The following is a 22481-nucleotide window of genomic DNA, read 5'->3' as shown; positions in this document are numbered from 1 at the left end:
AATCAGTGGGTGCAGTTCCCCTTTGAAGGAGATTTGCCATATCAACATCTCGTGTAAGGGCAGATTATGTTTCAAGAGACACCCAACCCCTCTCTAAAGCTAGCAAGCAAAACATTGCTTGGCTAGTCAAGATAATTTTTTTATTCATTTTTTTTTTTTTTTTTTTTTTTAACAATAGCGTTGGCAATTAAATGATATTTAATACATACTTGTCATTAACTGAACTCTACTCAACTTTAATTTTCATAACAATTCTTACCTTGGTTAGTCACACTGCACGTTTGTGTCAAGCTAAAGAAGGAGCTAGGTAGCTAGATGTTTTAGCAAGCTTAATGAAAACTCTTGCTTGCAGTTGAAGAAATCCTTTCCTCTGTCACCAAACAGGTTAAACACATATTTTAATAACATTTTATGAAAGGTTTAGTCAAATAAAATAATACAAAAGAAAGCTTTTTGGCATGATTTATCTTTTCCTTCTGAAGAAAATGCTAAATTGTCAGTTGGAGCCAGGGGCTGGGGCTCGGGACCATTTCAAATTGTGATGGACAGCTCGGGACACCAAGGATGGACAGAAAATATATTTACAAATATGTTCTACGTTCAAGTGCTTTTCGAAATAAATATCTTGTTAATTTTCACTATGTTTCATAAGTGGCAGGTAGGCTATACCTCAATGGCTGCAGAATTTATTTTCCACTACAACTTGTGCATACAAAACCCCACTTTAGAAACATAATGCTGGGTACTAAAGGTCATTAGAGACTCAACCAGCGGAGGCTGATGGGAGGAGCTATAGGAGGATAGGCTCATTGGAATGGTTGGAATGAAATGAATGGAACGGTATCAAACACATGGAAACCATGGAAACCACATGTTTGACTCCATTCCATTAATTCCATTCCAGCCATTACAATGAGCCCATCCTCCTATAGCTCCACCCACCAGCCTCCATTGGACTCAAACGTTATCATCAGGGTAGAGAAGGTTGTCAGGTGCAAGTGTGTATTTTACACATATTTTACAAATATATTTACATGTTAACTTATATTTTATGAACTTTTAAGTTGTCATTCATTATTTTGTTGTCAAACTTGTCAAAGTATAGGTCTGAACTTGGTAGTTTTATGCATTGGATTTTAATGTAGCCTAACTACAGTAATAAGGTAAAAAGCAAACATTTCCATTCATTAAAATATGGCAACATATATTTATGAAATATAATTGGGAAATTATTTTACTAGCTACCACAGCACGCTATCAAAATGTATTGCCATATATTTAAAGATATAAACATATTTGTAGTCATATGAAAAAGGCCAATTTTGTAATATGTCGATATATTTAAATATATGTACTATAAGGCTTAAACATATATTTAGATATCTGTAATTTACATATACGTAAATACATGTACATACATGTTGTTAAAATATATATCAATATATTTTTCCGTTTGAGGAGGAATAGTCTATCTAGTCACCAATGATTAGGGCCAGGCGTTTCCGTTGTTGTTTTTCCTACCCCGCATTTCGATAAACCGACCTCAAGTGGCCGATATAGCACCTTCTCACACCATGATCATCTAACATAATTATCCAATTAGTCCAAAATCAATTCCCAACAATGTGGATTGACTTCAAATGAAATAATTGCCAACAATTATTCTCATCGGCAGTATTAGCTTATTTTAAGGACATTATCGACATAAATATTTTACTTATTCATTGCCTGGTATTAACATTATAATGGGAATAATATGTATTTTAATCTAAGAAAATGTAACACATTAAAGAAAAAGTAGGCATTTTAATTTGCTGTAGAATAAATGATGAGGATATGGCTTTTGCAAGCGCCAACATCTCTCTCGAAAAAGTTGACAATCCCAAATTGCGCGCATTCATTAATTAACACACATGTAAAGAACGGAGCCGCAGTCCGGTAAAAACACAACAGAAAGCATCTCCATAGTAACGGACAAATCCACCGACACACATTTTGTATGAGAGCTGGATGAAGACGTTAAAGTTGTTCTGGCTGATAGAGTGTATTTACAGACAGTGAACTATTCAACAGTGTTAGAATATCACTCCGAGTAGCTGCGCTTTTACATGCGCCTTGCGGAGGCGGAGAAGTTAATCTCTCCAAATACTGCCGTTTTACCAGAGATGGATCAATTGTGTTATTTCTATAGGAAATGAAAATAGGCGAGCCATTAGTATTCTGAAAATAGTCTATATTTCACCCTCTACGTTTTCTGATACAAAAATGCCTATCATAACCACATGTTAACAGACAACGAATACGCTGTGAAATATTGTTGTTGATGATGTTGTCTTGTTATGTAAAGACGAGACTGTTTCACTAAATCCTCCAAAACGTTTCAAGGTTGAAGCATTCTTCTGAGACGGCATAATTATTTCAGATGGCTGTCTATCCTGTCTATCCTGTCTATCCTGTCTTTCCATTGAACATGTGATGTTAAATTGCAGGTTTTGCAGAATATATTGTTGTCTGCAATGAGCATCCCAGCGGGGAATTTCAAGCGATAGAGATTTTTATTGTGCACTTATATTTTCTGCTTGGATTCATACTTTAAGTGTCCTAATTGCCCCATTTATATAACCTCCTGTGATCAGGGATTGAGTCTGTTGGAGGCGATCAGCTTGAGAAAAACGAGGTGTAAAATCACTAATCTACAAATAGTTTTCCCTGCTAAATAATAGGCTTAGTGAAATGAAGACTCGTATGCTGCGCCTCCCCTGGTTAAAGCGATCCCTCCGCCAAAAACGAATGGACAACCAGACTGGAATGATTGAGACTTGTGTCAATTACAGAGCATTTCCTAGGATTTTCTGCCTGCATCAAACCCAGTGGATAATGCTGGAAATATAGGTCAATAAAAACTGTGTTTAGTTTTTTGTTAAACGCCTGGCCCTACTATATAAACCCTCTATTTATACTATGGATCCCCATTCACTGCTGCCAAGGATTAAAACAATTATATCACAATAATGTTTGCAGCGATCATTATCAACACAAACATCTAGGAAATGTCCTCTCTGTTCACAGGTAGTTAATCTGCGATGGATTTAAATCCCGCCCAGAGCCAGGAAGGGATTTATTTATGATGATATGCATCCAGCCACAGATCCCCTGACTTCTTCAGTGACCTGGGGAAGAACAGAGGTGGATAACAAACCAGGTAAATTACATAGGAGACTGAGAGCAGCAGGTATCACCTTATGATGTACAATCTACTCCCAGAGGATAGCACTATACAAGTATTCATTAAAACCTGTTACCTGACAACATCAGTCATGCCTTTCTGCAAAGTCTTGACCTGATAGGGAACTCCATGTTTCTCACACAGAGCACGAACCAGAGGAGCCACCAGGTGGTAGTTATGACGGGGCATGGTGGGAAACAGACTGGGAGACAGAGGGGGAGACAGAAAAAGAGAGGCAGAGAGAGAGAGTGGGGGGGGCAGGGGGAAGGCGACAGAGGGAGACAGAGAGGGAGACAGAGAAAGAGAGGCAGAGAGAGAGATAGGGGTGGGGGAGGAGGAAGGAGAGAGAGGGAGAGGGGTGGGGGAGGAGGAAGGAGGGAGAGATGGAGAGGGGTGGGGAAGGAGGAAGGAGAGAGAGGGAGGGAAAGACAGAGAGAGCAAACGCAATCAGAGTTCTTCAGAGAAACCTCAGTTTCTGTGTAGGATTGTATCGATATTGTATCTAAACACTATTATGAGGTACAGTAATAAGTACAAACAACAAATTATATTTGATCAAATGAAGCTGAATACTGCTTAAACTATAATTTAGTATGTCAATGCCCTGATAAATGACCATATAAATACAGTATATACTGTTGACAGACAACAGTAAGGTGGGATATTTGTTTCACTTACTGGTGTTCAATCTGAAAGTTGAGGTGTCCACTGAACCAGTCATTGAAGGTTGACTGTTCAATGTTGCAAGTAGCACTCAACTAAGACCAGAGAAAGAGACACGTTACATCTCCCCCTGCTGGAGAACTACAGATGGCACAGCCCCAGAAAACACTCCTGGGCCTGTATTCAGGACTGCTGTTCTCGGATCAGTTTAGCCTTTTAAGATGATAATGAATAGGAATGTATGGACAGGGGGGACCTGAACCTAGATCAGCCCTCCTACTCCAAGACAGTTGTCTAGTAATGATGACATGTTACCTGCATGGTGAGCCAGTCCTGGTGTCTCTAGTAATGATGACATGTTACCTGCATGGTGAGCCAGTCCTGGTGTCTAGTAATGATGACATGTTACCTGCATGGTGAGCCAGTCCTGGTGTCTCTCGTGATCCATCTCCATAGGAAGATGACTCATCTGGGTCACCCACACAAACCAGTGGCTTTCCAAAAACCTATATACAGTACAATATTCACAACACAATCATTCAGCTACAATATTATGTTACATTATGACATGCAGCACAGCATTGTGTTGTTTTATAATACTGTAGATAGTTTGAATACAACGAATGAATGAGTTATTCTTTGAGCTCCCTCTCAGTTCATACTTTACCTGACGAAGCTGATCAATGCTACTGAGCCAAAGAAACCAAAGAAGGGATAGTAACAGCAGAAGAAACGAAGGTAGAAACTCATCGACCACGCCAGATCCTTCACAGGAGACAAAGATTGGTATTACGGCCAGACATGATCACATCTGGGGTTCCTAGCAAAGCAACATGATCACATCTGGGGTTCCTACCAAAGCAACAATGATCACATCTAGGGTTCCTACCAAAGCAACAATGATCACATCTGGGGTTCCTACCAAAGCAACAATGATCACATCTGGGGTTCCTAGCAAAGCAACAATGATCACATCTATGGTTCCTAGCAAAGCAACAATGATCACATCTGGGGTTCCTACCAAAGCAACATGATCACATCTGGGGTTCCTAGCAAAGCAACATGATCACATCTAGGGTTCCTAGCAAAGCAACAATGATCACATCTAGGGTTCCTACCAAAGCAACAATGATCACATCTGGGGTTCCTACCAAAGCAACAATGATCACATCTGGGGTTCCTACCAAAGCAACAATGATCACATCTAGGGTTCCTAGCAAAGCAACAATGATCACATCTGGGGTTCCTACCAAAGCAACAATGATCACATCTGGGGTTCCTAGCAAAGCAACAATGATCACATCTGGGGTTCCTAGCAAAGCAACAATGATCACATCTGGGGTTCCTACCAAAGCAACAATGATCACATCTGGGGTTCCTAGCAAAGCAACAATGATCACATCTAGGGTTCCTAGCAAAGCAACAATGATCACATCTAGGGTTCCTAGCAAAGCAACAATGATCACATCTAGGGTTCCTACCAAAGCAACAATGATCACATCTGGGGTTCCTACCAAAGCAACAATGATCACATCTGGGGTTCCTACCAAAGCAACAATGATCACATCTAGGGTTCCTAGCAAAGCAACAATGATCACATCTGGGGTTCCTACCAAAGCAACAATGATCACATCTGGGGTTCCTAGCAAAGCAACAATGATCACATCTGGGGTTCCTACCAAAGCAACAATGATCACATCTGGGGTTCCTACCAAAGCAACAATGATCACATCTAGGGTTCCTAGCAAAGCAACAATGATCACATCTGGGGTTCCTACCAAAGCAACAATGATCACATCTGGGGTTCCTAGCAAAGCAACAATGATCACATCTGGGGTTCCTACCAAAGCAACAATGATCACATCTGGGGTTCCTAGCAAAGCAACAATGATCACATCTAGGGTTCCTAGCAAAGCAACAATGATCACATCTGGGGTTCCTAGCAAAGCAACAATGATCACATCTGGGGTTCCTACCAAAGCAACAATGATCACATCTGGGGTTCCTAGCAAAGCAACAATGATCACATCTGGGGTTCCTACCAAAGCAACAATGATCACATCTGGGGTTCCTACCAAAGCAACAATGATCACATCTAGGGTTCCTAGCAAAGCAACAATGATCACATCTGGGGTTCCTACCAAAGCAACAATGATCACATCTGGGGTTCCTAGCAAAGCAACAATGATCACATCTGGGGTTCCTACCAAAGCAACAATGATCACATCTATGGTTCCTAGCAAAGCAACAATGATCACATCTAGGGTTCCTAGCAAAGCAACAATGATCACATCTAGGGTTCCTAGCAAAGCAACAATGATCACATCTAGGGTTCCTAGCAAAGCAACAATGATCACATCTGGGGTTCCTAGCAAAGCAACAATGATCACATCTAGGGTTCCTAGCAAAGCAACAATGATCACATCTGGGGTTCCTAGCAAAGCAACAATGATCACATCTGGGGTTCCTACCAAAGCAACAATGATCACATCTGGGGTTCCTAGCAAAGCAACAATGATCACATCTGGGGTTCCTACCAAAGCAACAATGATCACATCTGGGGTTCCTACCAAAGCAACAATGATCACATCTAGGGTTCCTAGCAAAGCAACAATGATCACATCTGGGGTTCCTACCAAAGCAACAATGATCACATCTGGGGTTCCTAGCAAAGCAACAATGATCACATCTGGGGTTCCTACCAAAGCAACAATGATCACATCTGGGGTTCCTAGCAAAGCAACAATGATCACATCTAGGGTTCCTAGCAAAGCAACAATGATCACATCTAGGGTTCCTAGCAAAGCAACAATGATCACATCTAGGGTTCCTAGCAAAGCAACAATGATCACATCTGGGGTTCCTAGCAAAGCAACAATGATCACATCTGGGGTTCCTACCAAAGCAACAATGATCACATCTGGGGTTCCTAGCAAAGCAACAATGATCACATCTAGGGTTCCTAGCAAAGCAACAATGATCACATCTAGGGTTCCTAGCAAAGCAACAATGATCACATCTAGGGTTCCTAGCAAAGCAACAATGATCACATCTGGGGTTCCTAGCAAAGCAACAATGATCACATCTAGGGTTCCTAGCAAAGCAACAATGATCACATCTAGGGTTCCTAGCAAAGCAACAATGATCACATCTAGGGTTCCTAGCAAAGCAACAATGATCACATCTAGGGTTCCTAGCAAAGCAACAATGATCACATCTGGGGTTCCTAGCAAAGCAACAATGATCACATCTGGGGTTCCTACCAAAGCAACAATGATCACATCTGGGGTTCCTAGCAAAGCAACAATGATCACATCTAGGGTTCCTAGCAAAGCAACAATGATCACATCTAGGGTTCCTAGCAAAGCAACAATGATCACATCTGGGGTTCCTAGCAAAGCAACAATGATCACATCTAGGGTTCCTAGCAAAGCAACAATGATCACATCTAGGGTTCCTAGCAAAGCAACAATGATCACATCTAGGGTTCCTAGCAAAGCAACAATGATCACATCTGGGGTTCCTAGCAAAGCAACAATGATCACATCTGGGGTTCCTACCAAAGCAACAATGATCACATCTGGGGTTCCTAGCAAAGCAACAATGATCACATCTAGGGTTCCTAGCAAAGCAACAATGATCACATCTGGGGTTCCTACCAAAGCAACAATGATCACATCTGGGGTTCCTACCAAAGCAACAATGATCACATCTGGGGTTCCTAGCAAAGCAACAATGATCACATCTAGGGTTCCTAGCAAAGCAACAATGATCACATCTAGGGTTCCTAGCAAAGCAACAATGATCACATCTGGGGTTCCTAGCAAAGCAACAATGATCACATCTAGGGTTCCTAGCAAAGCAACAATGATCACATCTAGGGTTCCTAGCAAAGCAACAATGATCACATCTAGGGTTCCTAGCAAAGCAACAATGATCACATCTGGGGTTCCTAGCAAAGCAACAATGATCACATCTGGGGTTCCTACCAAAGCAACAATGATCACATCTGGGGTTCCTAGCAAAGCAACAATGATCACATCTGGGGTTCCTACCAAAGCAACAATGATCACATCTGGGGTTCCTAGCAAAGCAACAATGATCACATCTGGGGTTCCTACCAAAGCAACAATGATCACATCTGGGGTTCCTACCAAAGCAACAATGATCACATCTAGGGTTCCTAGCAAAGCAACAATGATCACATCTGGGGTTCCTAGCAAAGCAACAATGATCACATCTGGGGTTCCTACCAAAGCAACAATGATCACATCTGGGGTTCCTAGCAAAGCAACAATGATCACATCTAGGGTTCCTAGCAAAGCAACAATGATCACATCTGGGGTTCCTACCAAAGCAACAATGATCACATCTGGGGTTCCTAGCAAAGCAACAATGATCACATCTGGGGTTCCTAGCAAAGCAACAATGATCACATCTGGGGTTCCTAGCAAAGCAACAATGATCACATCTGGGGTTCCTAGCAAAGCAACAATGATCACATCTGGGGTTCCTAGCAAAGCAACAATGATCACATCTAGGGTTCCTAGCAAAGCAACAATGATCACATCTGGGGTTCCTACCAAAGCAACAATGATCACATCTGGGGTTCCTAGCAAAGCAACAATGATCACATCTGGGGTTCCTACCAAAGCAACAATGATCACATCTGGGGTTCCTACCAAAGCAACAATGATCACATCTAGGGTTCCTAGCAAAGCAACAATGATCACATCTGGGGTTCCTAGCAAAGCAACAATGATCACATCTGGGGTTCCTACCAAAGCAACAATGATCACATCTGGGGTTCCTAGCAAAGCAACAATGATCACATCTAGGGTTCCTAGCAAAGCAACAATGATCACATCTGGGGTTCCTACCAAAGCAACAATGATCACATCTGGGGTTCCTAGCAAAGCAACAATGATCACATCTGGGGTTCCTAGCAAAGCAACAATGATCACATCTGGGGTTCCTAGCAAAGCAACAATGATCACATCTGGGGTTCCTAGCAAAGCAACAATGATCACATCTGGGGTTCCTAGCAAAGCAACAATGATCACATCTGGGGTTCCTAGCAAAGCAACAATGATCACATCTGGGGTTCCTAGCAAAGCAACAATGATCACATCTGGGGTTCCTAGCAAAGCAACAATGATCACATCTAGGGTTCCTAGCAAAGCAACAATGATCACATCTGGGGTTCCTAGCAAAGCAACAATGATCACATCTGGGGTTCCTAGCAAAGCAACAATGATCACATCTAGGGTTCCTAGCAAAGCAACAATGATCACATCTGGGGTTCCTACCAAAGCAACAATGATCACATCTGGGGTTCCTAGCAAAGCAACAATGATCACATCTGGGGTTCCTACCAAAGCAACAATGATCACATCTGGGGTTCCTACCAAAGCAACAATGATCACATCTAGGGTTCCTAGCAAAGCAACAATGATCACATCTGGGGTTCCTAGCAAAGCAACAATGATCACATCTGGGGTTCCTACCAAAGCAACAATGATCACATCTGGGGTTCCTAGCAAAGCAACAATGATCACATCTAGGGTTCCTAGCAAAGCAACAATGATCACATCTGGGGTTCCTACCAAAGCAACAATGATCACATCTGGGGTTCCTAGCAAAGCAACAATGATCACATCTGGGGTTCCTAGCAAAGCAACAATGATCACATCTGGGGTTCCTAGCAAAGCAACAATGATCACATCTGGGGTTCCTAGCAAAGCAACAATGATCACATCTGGGGTTCCTACCAAAGCAACAATGATCACATCTGGGGTTCCTAGCAAAGCAACAATGATCACATCTGGGGTTCCTACCAAAGCAACAATGATCACATCTGGGGTTCCTACCAAAGCAACAATGATCACATCTAGGGTTCCTAGCAAAGCAACAATGATCACATCTGGGGTTCCTAGCAAAGCAACAATGATCACATCTGGGGTTCCTACCAAAGCAACAATTATCACATCTGGGGTTCCTAGCAAAGCAACAATGATCACATCTAGGGTTCCTAGCAAAGCAACAATGATCACATCTGGGGTTCCTACCAAAGCAACAATGATCACATCTGGGGTTCCTAGCAAAGCAACAATGATCACATCTGGGGTTCCTAGCAAAGCAACAATGATCACATCTGGGGTTCCTAGCAAAGCAACAATGATCACATCTGGGGTTCCTAGCAAAGCAACAATGATCACATCTGGGGTTCCTAGCAAAGCAACAATGATCACATCTGGGGTTCCTAGCAAAGCAACAATGATCACATCTGGGGTTCCTAGCAAAGCAACAATGATCACATCTGGGGTTCCTAGCAAAGCAACAATGATCACATCTAGGGTTCCTAGCAAAGCAACAATGATCACATCTGGGGTTCCTACCAAAGCAACAATGATCACATCTGGGGTTCCTAGCAAAGCAACAATGATCACATCTGGGGTTCCTACCAAAGCAACAATGATCACATCTGGGGTTCCTACCAAAGCAACAATGATCACATCTAGGGTTCCTAGCAAAGCAACAATGATCACATCTGGGGTTCCTAGCAAAGCAACAATGATCACATCTGGGGTTCCTACCAAAGCAACAATGATCACATCTGGGGTTCCTAGCAAAGCAACAATGATCACATCTAGGGTTCCTAGCAAAGCAACAATGATCACATCTGGGGTTCCTACCAAAGCAACAATGATCACATCTGGGGTTCCTAGCAAAGCAACAATGATCACATCTGGGGTTCCTAGCAAAGCAACAATGATCACATCTGGGGTTCCTAGCAAAGCAACAATGATCACATCTGGGGTTCCTAGCAAAGCAACAATGATCACATCTGGGGTTCCTAGCAAAGCAACAATGATCACATCTGGGGTTCCTACCAAAGCAACAATGATCACATCTGGGGTTCCTAGCAAAGCAACAATGATCACATCTGGGGTTCCTAGCAAAGCAACAATGATCACATCTGGGGTTCCTAGCAAAGCAACAATGATCACATCTGGGGTTCCTAGCAAAGCAACAATGATCACATCTGGGGTTCCTAGCAAAGCAACAATGATCACATCTGGGGTTCCTACCAAAGCAACAATGATCACATCTGGGGTTCCTAGCAAAGCAACAATGATCACATCTAGGGTTCCTAGCAAAGCAACAATGATCACATCTGGGGTTCCTAGTGTCACTCCAGGTGGACTCCACTGTTTGGTGCGCGTGAACTGGAACGCGCTTCATGTTGTTTTTATCCGGTATTAGAAACAGTTTATTCAGTCTTAAATTTGATCGAATATTTACATTTTAGGATACCTGAGGTTGGATTAGGAACTTTGTTTGAAATGTTTGGACCAAGTTTACAGGTAACTTATTAGATACTTTGTAGGCATGTTGGGCGAGTTGAAACCGGTGTATTTCTGAATCAAACGCGTCAAATAAATGGACATTTTTGGGACATAAAGAAGGGCATTATCGAACAAAAGGACCATTTGTGATGTTTTTTGGGACCTTTTGGAGTGCCAACAGAAGAATATCTTCAAAGGTAAGTCAATAATTATATCGCTATTTCTGACTTTTGTCGCGCACCTGCCTGGTTGAAATCTGATTTCCACTGGTTTGTATGCGGGGCGCTGTCCTCAGATAATCGCATGGTCTGCTTTCGCCGTAAAGCCTTTTTGAAATCTGACACATCGACTAGATTAACAAGAAGTTAAGCTTTATTTTGATGTATTACACATATATTTTCGTGAATGTTGAATATTGATATTCCTGCAGTTTGAATTTGGCGCGCTGCCATTTCACTGGATGTTGTCAAATCAATCCTGCTAAAGGAATTGTCGCGTGAAGGGATCCATAAGAGGTTAAATAAAGGTGAAATTTAAAAATATATATATATAATTACTCACCACCCAGTCACGTTGTGAAAACATGGTCCGGAATATCTGGATGTTGAAAAACACTGGAACGATTAGTGGAGGTCCGACTGAGAGACAGAAGGAACATATTGGTATTACATACATACATCAGTGGTCTATATTTTGCTTTTATGTGTTCAATGGAAGTTGATGTGATTTATATACAGAAATCCATGAAAGGTGTTCAGAAACTTACTGAGGAAGAAGTACTGGTGTTGGTAATGGTAGGGCATGTACTTCAACTTCTTTACACCATACTGCAATAGACAGAGACAAGGAGTCAGATGGATCTTACACAGAAACACTAATACCGGTTTAACACTACCGAGACAAACTGTTACATGGATATCATTACATGGTTATTTCATGAATATTACATTAAATTAATGAACTATTACATGGATATTTGAATATTACATGGATATTATTACATGGTTATTTCATGAATATTACATTAAATGAATTAACTATTACCTGGCTATTTGAATATTACATGGTTATTTCATGAATATTACATTAAATTAATGAACTATTATATGGATATTTGAATATTACATGGTTATTTCATGAATATTATATTAATTTAATTAACTATTACATGGATATTTAAATACAGCATTAAAACTTCTTATGGCTGCAGGGGCAGTATTGAGTAGCTTGGATGAAAGGTGCCCATTTCAAACAGCCTGCTCCTTAGTCATAGTTCCTAATATTTGCATATTATTATTAATATTGGATAGAAAACACTCCAAAGTTTCTAAAACTGTTTGAATTATTTCTCTGAGATTAACAGAACTCATATTGGCAGGCAAAATCCTGAGTTGAAATCAAAACCGGAAGTCAGAAATCTGAGATTGTCTGTATTCAACAGAGTCCCTAAAGAAGTCCAAATGACGTATGACTGGGGTTGCACTGCCTAGGGGTTCCACTAGATGTCAGCAATCAATAGAAATTCCAATGAGATTTCTATGGTGTTGTGGGAGAGAATGAGAGCAGAATCAGTCAGGTGTCCATCAAGAGGCCACTCGCGTAACATCCCACTTCCTCATGCAAGCCACTGACGTTCCATGGCTCACGCAGACAAGAAGGAATACTCTGGTTGGAACTTTATTGAAGCTATATGTTAAAAACATCCTAATGATTGATTCAGTACTTAGTTTGAAATGTTTCTTCGACCGGTAATATCCCATTTTGAAGTTTTTGTCCGATATGAAGCTGACCAGAATTAGCATTTGGATATGTTTACCAAACGCGCTAACAATTGGACATAAATAACGGATTTTTTCGAACAAAACAAACATTTATTGTGGACCTGGAGTTTCTGCTGTGCTTTCTGATCGAAACCAACAAAGGTAATGAAATATTTATAATATATTTTGTTGTTTATAGTGACGCTATCTTTGCAGCTGTGATATGCTAATTTGACCGCCGTCTCAGATTATAGCGTGCAGTTATTTTTCCTTAAAGTTTTTTTTAAATCTGACATAGCGGTTGCATTAAGGAGAGGTATATCTATAATTCAATGTGTATAACTTGTATTATCATCTATATTTATGATGAGTATTCATGTTGAAACGACGGGCTATGCAAAGTCACTTGATGTTTTTGCATTTAGTGATTCTTGTAGCCTCAATGTAAACTCAGATTTTTTTATATAAATATGAATTGAATCAAACAAAACACGCATGTATTGTGTAACATGAAGTCCTATGAGTGTCATCTGATGAAAATAATCGAAGGTTAGTGATTCATTTTATCTCTATTCTGGTTTTTGTGATGCTATCATTAGCTGGGAAAAATGGCTATGATTATTTTTAGTTTTGTGGTGACCTAACATAATCGTTTGTAGTGCTTTCGCTGAAAAGCCTATTTGAAATCGGACACTTTGGTGGGATTAACAACAAGATTACCTTTAAAATGATATAAGACACATGTATGTTTGAGGAATTTTAATTATGAGATTTATGGTTTTTGAATTTGGCGCCCTGCACTTGGACTGGCTGTTGTCATATTGGTCCCGATATCGGGCTTGCAGCCATAAGAAGTCATTAATAATATTACATGAATGATTAGATTATTATTGAAATATGACATGGAGTCAGATGGGTCATAAAGCAGTAAGGTTGTGGGTCCAGTTGTGGCAGAGATCACATATATATTATAGAGATAACTACCTCTACAGGCTGTTTGTCTCCGAGGACAAAGACATGCAGTGAGTTGATATCAGGATCTTTACGAAAAATGTTGGGTTTAGCGTGGTGCTGGAAGTGACGATGGTTCCACCAGTTAGCAGAGGCACCCTGGAAACACACAGCTACTGTTACTTATTAATGGTACACACAATTACATTTACTGTAACTTACACCTGTTGGACACTACACCAAATAAGGCTAATGTATAGCAGTGAACTTGTAAATGTAACACTGCTCTGGTGAATGTAGGAAAGTGAAAGGGACAGTTTCCTGAACAAAGATTTAACGTAGTCCTGGAGTAAAATGTACTTTCAAAGGAGATTATCCATTGAGAATGGTTTTCAGTCCAGGACTGGGTTTAAACTGTGTCCGGTTAACTTATCCAAAGAGTAGCAGAAGATCAGCCTAATGAAACAGTCATGTCAAATGTCCAACCATTGTCCAGTAGCCTACCTTTAGGTGTCCAATGACAAACTTGTGCAGTTTGTGGTTCCAGCTGGATTTCTTGCAGACTGACAGGTGGCCGTAGTCATGCTGCAGCCAGCCAGCCTGGGCCTGAGAGGGAAAAAGAAAGGCAGATTTTGAACGGTGTCTGAAAGGTGGTTTGGTAACCTTATGTCTCTTCTTCCTCTTTTTCCCCTGCCCAGCTACAAGGTTTCTCCCTGCAAGCGGTCACTGAGTCCGAGTTATAATGGAGTTCCTGAAACTTGACCCCAAAAAACCTTCTGAGTCAGATGGTTTAGACTCTTTCTTCTTTAAGGTTGCTGCCCCTATCATCGCCAAGCCTATCTCCGACCTTTTGAACCTGTCTCTCCTTTCTGGAGAGGTTCCCATTGCTTGGAAGGCAGCCACAGTTCATCCTTTATTAAAAGGGGGAGCTCAAGCTGATCCTAACTGTTATAGGCCTATTTCTATTTTGCCCTGTTTATCAAAAGTGTTGGAAAAACCTGTCCATAATCAACTGACTGGCTTTCTTGATGTCTATAGTATTCTCTCTGGTATGCAATCTGGTTTCTGCTCAGGTTATGGATGTGTCACTGCAACCTTGAAGGTCCTCAATGATGTCACTATTGCCCTTGATTCTAAACAATATTGTGCTGCTGTTTTTATTGACTTGGCCAAAGCTTTTGATACGGTAGACCATTCCATTCTTGTGGGCCGGCTAAGGAGTATTGGTGTCTCTGAGGGGTCTTTAGTCTAGTTTGCTAACTACCTCTCTCAAAGAGTGCAGTGTATAACGTCAGAACATCTGCTGACTCAACCACTGCCTGTCACCAAGGGAGTACCCCAAGGCTCGATCCTAGGCCCCATGCTCTTCTCAATTTACATCAACAACATAACACAGGCAGTAGGAAGCTCTCTTATCCATTTATATGCAGATGATACAGTCTAATACTGAGCTGGTCCCTCCCCAGACTTTGTGCTAAACGGTCTACAACAAAGCTTTCTTAGTGTCCAACAGGCTTTCTCTGTCATGTGGTTTGGTAAGAAGAATGCCCCACTCCCTACAGGTGTGATTACTACCTCTGAGGGTTTTGAGCTTGAGGTAGTCACCTCATACAAGTACTTACTAACCCTGATTCAGATGACCATCCTACCCATGCTAGATTACGCAGACATAATTTATAGATCGGCAGAGTGCTCTCGAGCGGCTAGATGTTCTTTACCATTCAGCCATCAGATTTGTCAGCAATGCTCCTTATTGGACACATCACTGCACTCTATACTCCTCTGTAAACTGGTCATCTCTGTATACCCATCGCAAGACCCACTGGTTGATGCTTATTTATAAGACCCTCTTAGGCCTCACTCCCCCCTATCTGAGATATCTACTGCAGCCCTCATCCTCCACATACAACACCCGTTCTGCCAGTCACATTCTGTTAAAGGTCCCCAAAGCACACACATCCCTGGGTCACTCCTCTTTTCAGTTCGCTGCAGCTAGCGACTGGAACGAGCTGCAAAAAACACTCAAACTGGACAGTTTTATCTCAATCTCTTCATTCAAAAACTCAATCATGGACTCTCGTACTGACAGTTGTGGCTGCTTCGCGTGATGTATTGTTGTCTCTACCTTCTTGCCCTTTGTGCTGTTGTCTTGTGCCCAATAATGTTTGCGCCATGTTTTTGCTGCTACCATGTTGTGCTCCTGCCATGTTGTGTTGCTACCATGCTGTGTTGCTACCTTGCTATCTTGTTGTCTTAGGTCTCTCTTTATGCAGTGTTGTCTCTCTTGTCGTGATGTGTGTTTTGTCCTATATTTATATTGTATTTTTTATTTTTAATCCCATCCCCCGTCCCCACAGGAGGCCTTTTGCCTTATGGTAGGCCGTCATTGTAAATAAGAATTTGTTCTTAACTGACTTGCCTAATTAAATAAAGGTAAATAAAAATAAAACCCTTACCCTAACCTTAATCGTAATCTATTCGTCTAATTCTAACCTTAATCCTAAACCTAACCTTAACCTTAATCCTAACCCTAACCTAATCCTCTAATTCTAACCTTAATCCCAACCCTAACCTAATCCTCTAATTCTAACCTTAATACTAAAACTAACCTTAATCCTAACCCTAACCTAATCCTCTAATTCTAACCTTAATCCTAAACCTAACCTTAAACTTAATCTTATTCCTAACCCTAACCTTCGATCCCTATGCCTAACCTTTGAATCTGCCTGTCAACTATCTTCTTGTACTCCCTAATAATACTGTAATGGTACCTGAGATGTGGCCAGCATGAGGGAACAGAGCAGTGTGAGGCTCCAGCTGGTCCCCCAGACCCAGAGCAGGCCCAAAGCCAGGGCCTCTAGTAGCAGGATGTGGCCCAGGTAGAGGCTGAAGAACAGGGGGCGGGCACGGAGGAGGCCCTCACTCTCCACACGGTCGCGCAAGGCCTGGAAGTCTTGCACTAGTGCTGCCTGTATGGATTAGAGGTGATCAATAATCAATTAAGATGTATGAAGTAAGGGGTCTTTCTCAATCACTCTGTCCTTGAATCGAGGTGGCGAGCTGATAGGATGCAAGGAAATGCAAAAAGACCAACTGTGATAGAACATAGTAGATGAACCAGGAGGAAGGCGGATGATGGTAGAGAGATGAGAATTGAGGGAGTGAAGGGGAGGAGAGGAAGAAGGACAGGAGAGGAAAAAGGACAGTGTAAATTCTAACCAGATTTTGGCACTGTACAGTTGTGTGGAGCAGACCAGCTCAGACCAGCTCAAGAAGAAGAAGAAGAAGAAGAAGAAGAGGAAGAAGAAGAATGGTAAGGAAATAGAAGTAACAGAAAGCTGAAGAGTACCGGGATAAGATGTAAGACTCCTGAATAGATAAACAGACAGCGGACAGCAGGGCATCTGGACACATAGACAGGCTGGTATACTGTGATCTAGTTATAGGGGCATCTGGACACATAGACAGGCTGGTATACTGTGATCTAGTTATAGGGGCATCTGGGCACATAGACAAGCTGGTATAATGTGATCTAGTTATAGGGGCATCTGGGCACATAGACAAGCTGGTATAATGTGATCTAGTTATAGGGGCATCTGGACACATAGACAGGCTGGTATAATGTGATCTAGTTATAGGGGCATCTGGACACATAGACAGGCTGGTATACTGTGATCTAGTTATAGGGGCATCTGGGCACATAGACAAGCTGGTATAATGTGATCTAGTTATAGGGGCATCTGGGCACATAGACAGGCTGGTATAATGTGATCTAGTATTAGGGGCATCTGGACACATAGACAGGCTGGTGTAATGTGATCTAGTTATAGGGGCATCTGGACACATAGACAGGCTGGTGTAATGTGATCTAGTTATAGGGGCATCTGGACACATAGACAGGCTGGTATAATGTGATCTAGTATTAGGGGCATCTGGACACATAGACAGGCTGGTATAATGTGATCTAGTTATAGGGGCATCTGGACACATAGACAGGCTGGTATAATGTGATCTAGTATTAGGGGCATCTGGACACATAGACAGGCTGGTATAATGTGCCCTAGTTATAGTAGATGACTGAAGATAACACACTACTTCTCTAGGAGGTAAATCCTGTCTTTAAATATCTTTATCCACATCATACCTGCTCTTACCACACTCTGACACATTATAGAAAGTAACATTCTGCACAGCATTCTGTCTGAGAAGCATTGAATTCCCTATCAGAGAAAGATAGGCCTCACACTGGTCCCCGGGTCCCTACCTAAACCTACAGTATGTTAGAGTGGGCGTGGTGTCAGAGGGAGAGATGCTGTAGGCTTCACATTCTATGTTTCATTATGTAGCCTACAACGATGTATGTTATGTAGAGGGAGAGAGAGAAAGATGGGCCTCCTCACATTTTTCCCATGGTCCTGGCTGGGCTCTGTCGTTGCCAGCTCTCCAATCAGCAACGGCTTCAGAAACTTCCTGACAAAATTAGGATCGAGATGGAATGCGACAAATGCTTCCTAGAAATCAGAGATACAGATTAATCTATGTTGCTTAATATAAATACATACAAATGTCCTTCTTATGTCTCTCAGTTAATAAAACAAATATTTTAAAAGTAAAAAAATAAATACAAATTAATTAACTGTGAGGTTAGTTAATAGATTATCATGAAATTAGGATCCAGCAATGTACGATCCACTAACAACTAGTGTAATATGTCATACAGTCATAATGTACGATCCACTAACAACTAGTGTAATATGTCATACAGTCATAATGTACGATCCACTAACAACTAGTGTAATATGTCATACAGTCATAATGTACGATCCACTAACAACTAGTGTAATATGTCATACAGTCATAATGTACGATCCACTAACAACTAGTGTAATATGTCATACAGTCATATTGTACGATCCACTAACAACTAGTGTAATATGTCATACAGTCATAATGTACGATCCACTAACAACTAGTGTAATATGTCATACAGTCATAATGTACGATCCACTAACAACTAGTGTAATATGTCATACAGTCATAATGTACGATCCACTAACAACTAGTGTAATATGTCATACAGTTATAATGTACGATCCACTAACAACTAGTGTAATATGTCATACAGTCATAATGTACGATCCACTAACAACTAGTGTAATATGTCATACAGTCATAATGTACGATCCACTAACAACTAGTGTAATATGTCATACAGTTATAATGTACGATCCACTAACAACTAGTGTAATATGTCATACAGTCATAATGTACGATCCACTAACAACTAGTGTAATATTTCATACAGTCATAATGTACGATCCACTAACAACTAGTGTAATATGTCATACAGTCATAATGTACGATCCACTAACAACTAGTGTAATATGTCATACAGTCATAATGTACGATCCACTAACAACTAGTGTAATATGTCATACAGTCATATTGTACGATCCACTAACAACTAGTGTAATATGTCATACAGTCATAATGTACGATCCACTAACAACTAGTGTAATATGTCATACAGTCATAATGTACGATCCACTAACAACTAGTGTAATATGTCATACCTACAACATAATATTTACAACAGTCTTCCTGGAATAGCTTGAGAACATTTGACCAACAACTTCCATAGTTAGGCTACTGACCGTGGCATCTTCTCCGGCAAAGTGACTGATGACCCGGATGCCCCCCGGGTGTCTCTTCGCCCACTGGGTAATATTATAGACCTTCCTGTCGATGACCAACCACTGGTCGCCTCTGTGGGAGTGCCTCTGGACCTCTTCCCAGGTGTAGACTGCACTGCCACCTCGCCCTCCTCCCCCTCCATCGGGCCCAACCCCGTCACCCTTGGCCGGCTCGCTTGACTCCGTCTGCTGACCTCCGCCCCCCATCCTCGTTTCTCTCTGCTCCACTCACACCGTTGCTGTGTCGGCTGCGCTCTGTCCAGTCTGTCCAACTGAAGCACACTGAGGACCAGTCAAATGCAATGTACAGAGAGGAAGTCAGGGAATGGGATCAGAATCAGATGATGCTGTCTGAGCCAAGTCACACCTACGTGATGAAATGGTGTGATTCTTCTGCAGGTTGATGTTTATTGGGATGAGTGTTGTCCTGGAGGCAACAACTGGGAGATTTCTGCTAGATGGGCCAGCTGCAAAGTAAGTGAAAATTGGCTATATTGTAAAAAATGTATGAAAACAAAATTAGCTTTTTGGTCTTAATTTAAGATTAGGGTTAGGTTTAAAATCTGATTTGATTACTGTGGCTGTGCTAGCTAGTGACCACGCTGCAGAGCTGCCTCCAGAACAACATTCACGACGAAAAAAAAACGCTAACCTGCGACTCTTCTGCCAGAGGGAAGGGAGATGTTCTCCAGACAGCGTTGTACAACAAAATGTGTTGTTCAATTCATTTGCTGAAAATATCGAATGACGAATACCTGTAGAGGCGCAAGAATGTTAGCCAGTCTAAGTCCTGTAATTCTGAGGAGTTCCTATTCTAACAACATCGAAACCATTAAATATGCTGCTCAACATATCTACGAATACCTGTAGCATTCTGTATGGAGTTCCTATTGTAATCTGTTGAGCATCGATGCAATTCACCACGATGTTTATTTTTAACACTATATTAGAATACAGACAAAGAGCATTGAAATGTTCTCATCAATAAATAATAAAGAATACGGAGATGCGCCATTGTGTGGGCATGGACTCCTCTTCCGTTCCGCATATGTTTCCCGAGTTTTATATGACACACAGTGCAAACCTTTATGACTGTTTCATTTTAATGTCTGTATAATGCCAGACATTATAACAATCGAATAGTACATTGGCGTGTCAACCTTTACAGAAATCCCCAGGCTACATGACATTACATTAAAGTAGGCTATACTGTTATCAACAATATAACGCAATTATACAATGATGATGTGTATACAGAATTAATAGAATAGCTGCACTTACCAACATTTCCAGATGTGCAATCCTCTCTCTCTCTTCCTCTCTCCTTGTCCTATTCATGCAGCTACATTTACTTGTTTCTGATCACCCGTCTCATCATCTATCCAATCAAATCACCGGTATATTTAACGGTATATTTCGTTACATAACTAACTATAGCTCACTCGGTCATTCACCCACCCAAAAGTTCCCTAAACAATTCCATACCGATCATTCGAGTCTCTCGTCCAATGGGGTTATTTCACTAGACCGCTGGCATATCTGCAATTGGTTCACAACAGCCTATCAGAATTGTAAAAAAAAGTCCCGTCCCATATCAATCTGATTGGCCTTCAGGACTGTCAAAGGCTTGCCTATTCCAACCAATCAGGACGCTCTTGGACGCCCTCGCAAGAAGAAGATAGGACAGCCACGTTCGTGTTTTCTTTAGCTGAAGTTTAACATTTAATTCTTCACTTTAGTTACATAAGTGTTTTGTTTTTTTTAGAGATCCATCAATCCACTCCGTTCAATAAATGTAACCCGAGTCATCATTATCTAGTGCATAGAAACGAACCAAACCAAACATTTGCGGTGCTACCCTTTTACAGTCATAAAGGGTTCATTTAACTGCGGTATTAGTGTAACGAGTTACAATCTACAGCCCATAAGGGTTAGCTAAGGTATGGTGCGCGGACTTTGGACATTAATCAAATGAGTAAAGTCCCCCCTTGATATGGATTTTTCCTCCTGTTCTCTTTACGGAGTTCTTGATTTGCGTGTCCATGTTTAATTCCCCGAACGACACTCACACCCCAGCAGCATCCACCAGTCACATACAAAATAAGAATACACGTTCATACACTTCCATAAAACGTTGCTCTAATGACTAACATCAAGTAAGATGACCAGACTACCATATCATATGGAGCGATACCTTCTTACTCTACGGAGGTTTTGCTTACAAATGCATTCTCTGAGCAGGCCCTTTGATATATCCTGTTGCCAAGGGAACAGCTTATACATAAAACATAACATAATACATTAATAGGCCATTACAGCTGAAGGACAGAACTACATAAAATTATATAATACATAACTTTAATAGACAGGTACGGAAATACATAAATTAGATAGAAAACTAGACAATAGAGCAACACAGTGGAGGTGTAATAATACCCATAAAACCTTGCGGTCAAACAGTGAAATGTTTCCCATCGTTTCCCACCATAAATTTTTCCCATAGGGGATTTTAGAAACACTGAAACAATGAATGGTGGAAAAATTATTGGAACCATTTCCCTGTTTGACCGCTAGATTTTGTGTGTATTGTGACTTATACTGTGGTAGACTGAACAAATATAATAACACAACACGTAACTCATTGGTCCATGTTTCATGTGCAGAAAAAAAAAAAAATCCATGCACACAAAAAGCTTATTTCTGTCAAATTTTGTGCACAAATTTGTTTACATCCTTGTTAGTGAGCATTTCTCCTTTGCTAAAATAATCCATCCACCTGACAAATGTGGCAAATCAATAAGCTGATTAAACAGCATTATCATTACACAGGTGCACTTTG

At 41.1% G+C, this 22481-nt stretch overlaps 1 protein-coding gene across 3 annotated transcripts; it reads right to left on the bottom strand.

The window, feature by feature from the left end:
• Positions 1-1120: 1120 nt before the first annotated feature.
• LOC139578038 (acyl-CoA Delta-6 desaturase-like) lies at positions 1121-21120 on the bottom strand. Of its 3 annotated transcripts, none has more exons than XM_071405186.1 (15): positions 20924-21120; positions 20295-20397; positions 20014-20109; positions 19604-19924; positions 18350-18460; positions 16721-16918; positions 14454-14555; positions 13983-14108; positions 12005-12065; positions 11800-11876; positions 4557-4654; positions 4299-4395; positions 3905-3984; positions 3303-3428; positions 1121-3170 (listed from the first exon to the last, which is right to left on the bottom strand). In XM_071405186.1, exons 4-15 carry the CDS (start codon positions 19847-19849, stop codon positions 3119-3121), a joined length of 1374 nt encoding a protein of 457 aa, XP_071261287.1. In that variant the 5' UTR covers positions 19850-19924; positions 20014-20109; positions 20295-20397; positions 20924-21120; the 3' UTR covers positions 1121-3118. The 3 variants fall into 3 exon arrangements, with proteins under 3 accessions (XP_071261287.1, XP_071261288.1, XP_071261286.1); XM_071405187.1 differs by having other exon boundaries at positions 19604-19914; XM_071405185.1 differs by lacking the exon at positions 20014-20109.
• Positions 21121-22481: the final 1361 nt, after the last annotated feature.

This window comes from Salvelinus alpinus, chromosome 6, assembly GCF_045679555.1.
Source record: "Salvelinus alpinus chromosome 6, SLU_Salpinus.1, whole genome shotgun sequence".
NCBI lineage: Eukaryota > Metazoa > Chordata > Actinopteri > Salmoniformes > Salmonidae > Salvelinus > Salvelinus alpinus.
The sequence above is the reverse complement of the archived record's forward strand: the minus strand, read 5'-3'. Positions and strand labels throughout refer to the sequence as shown.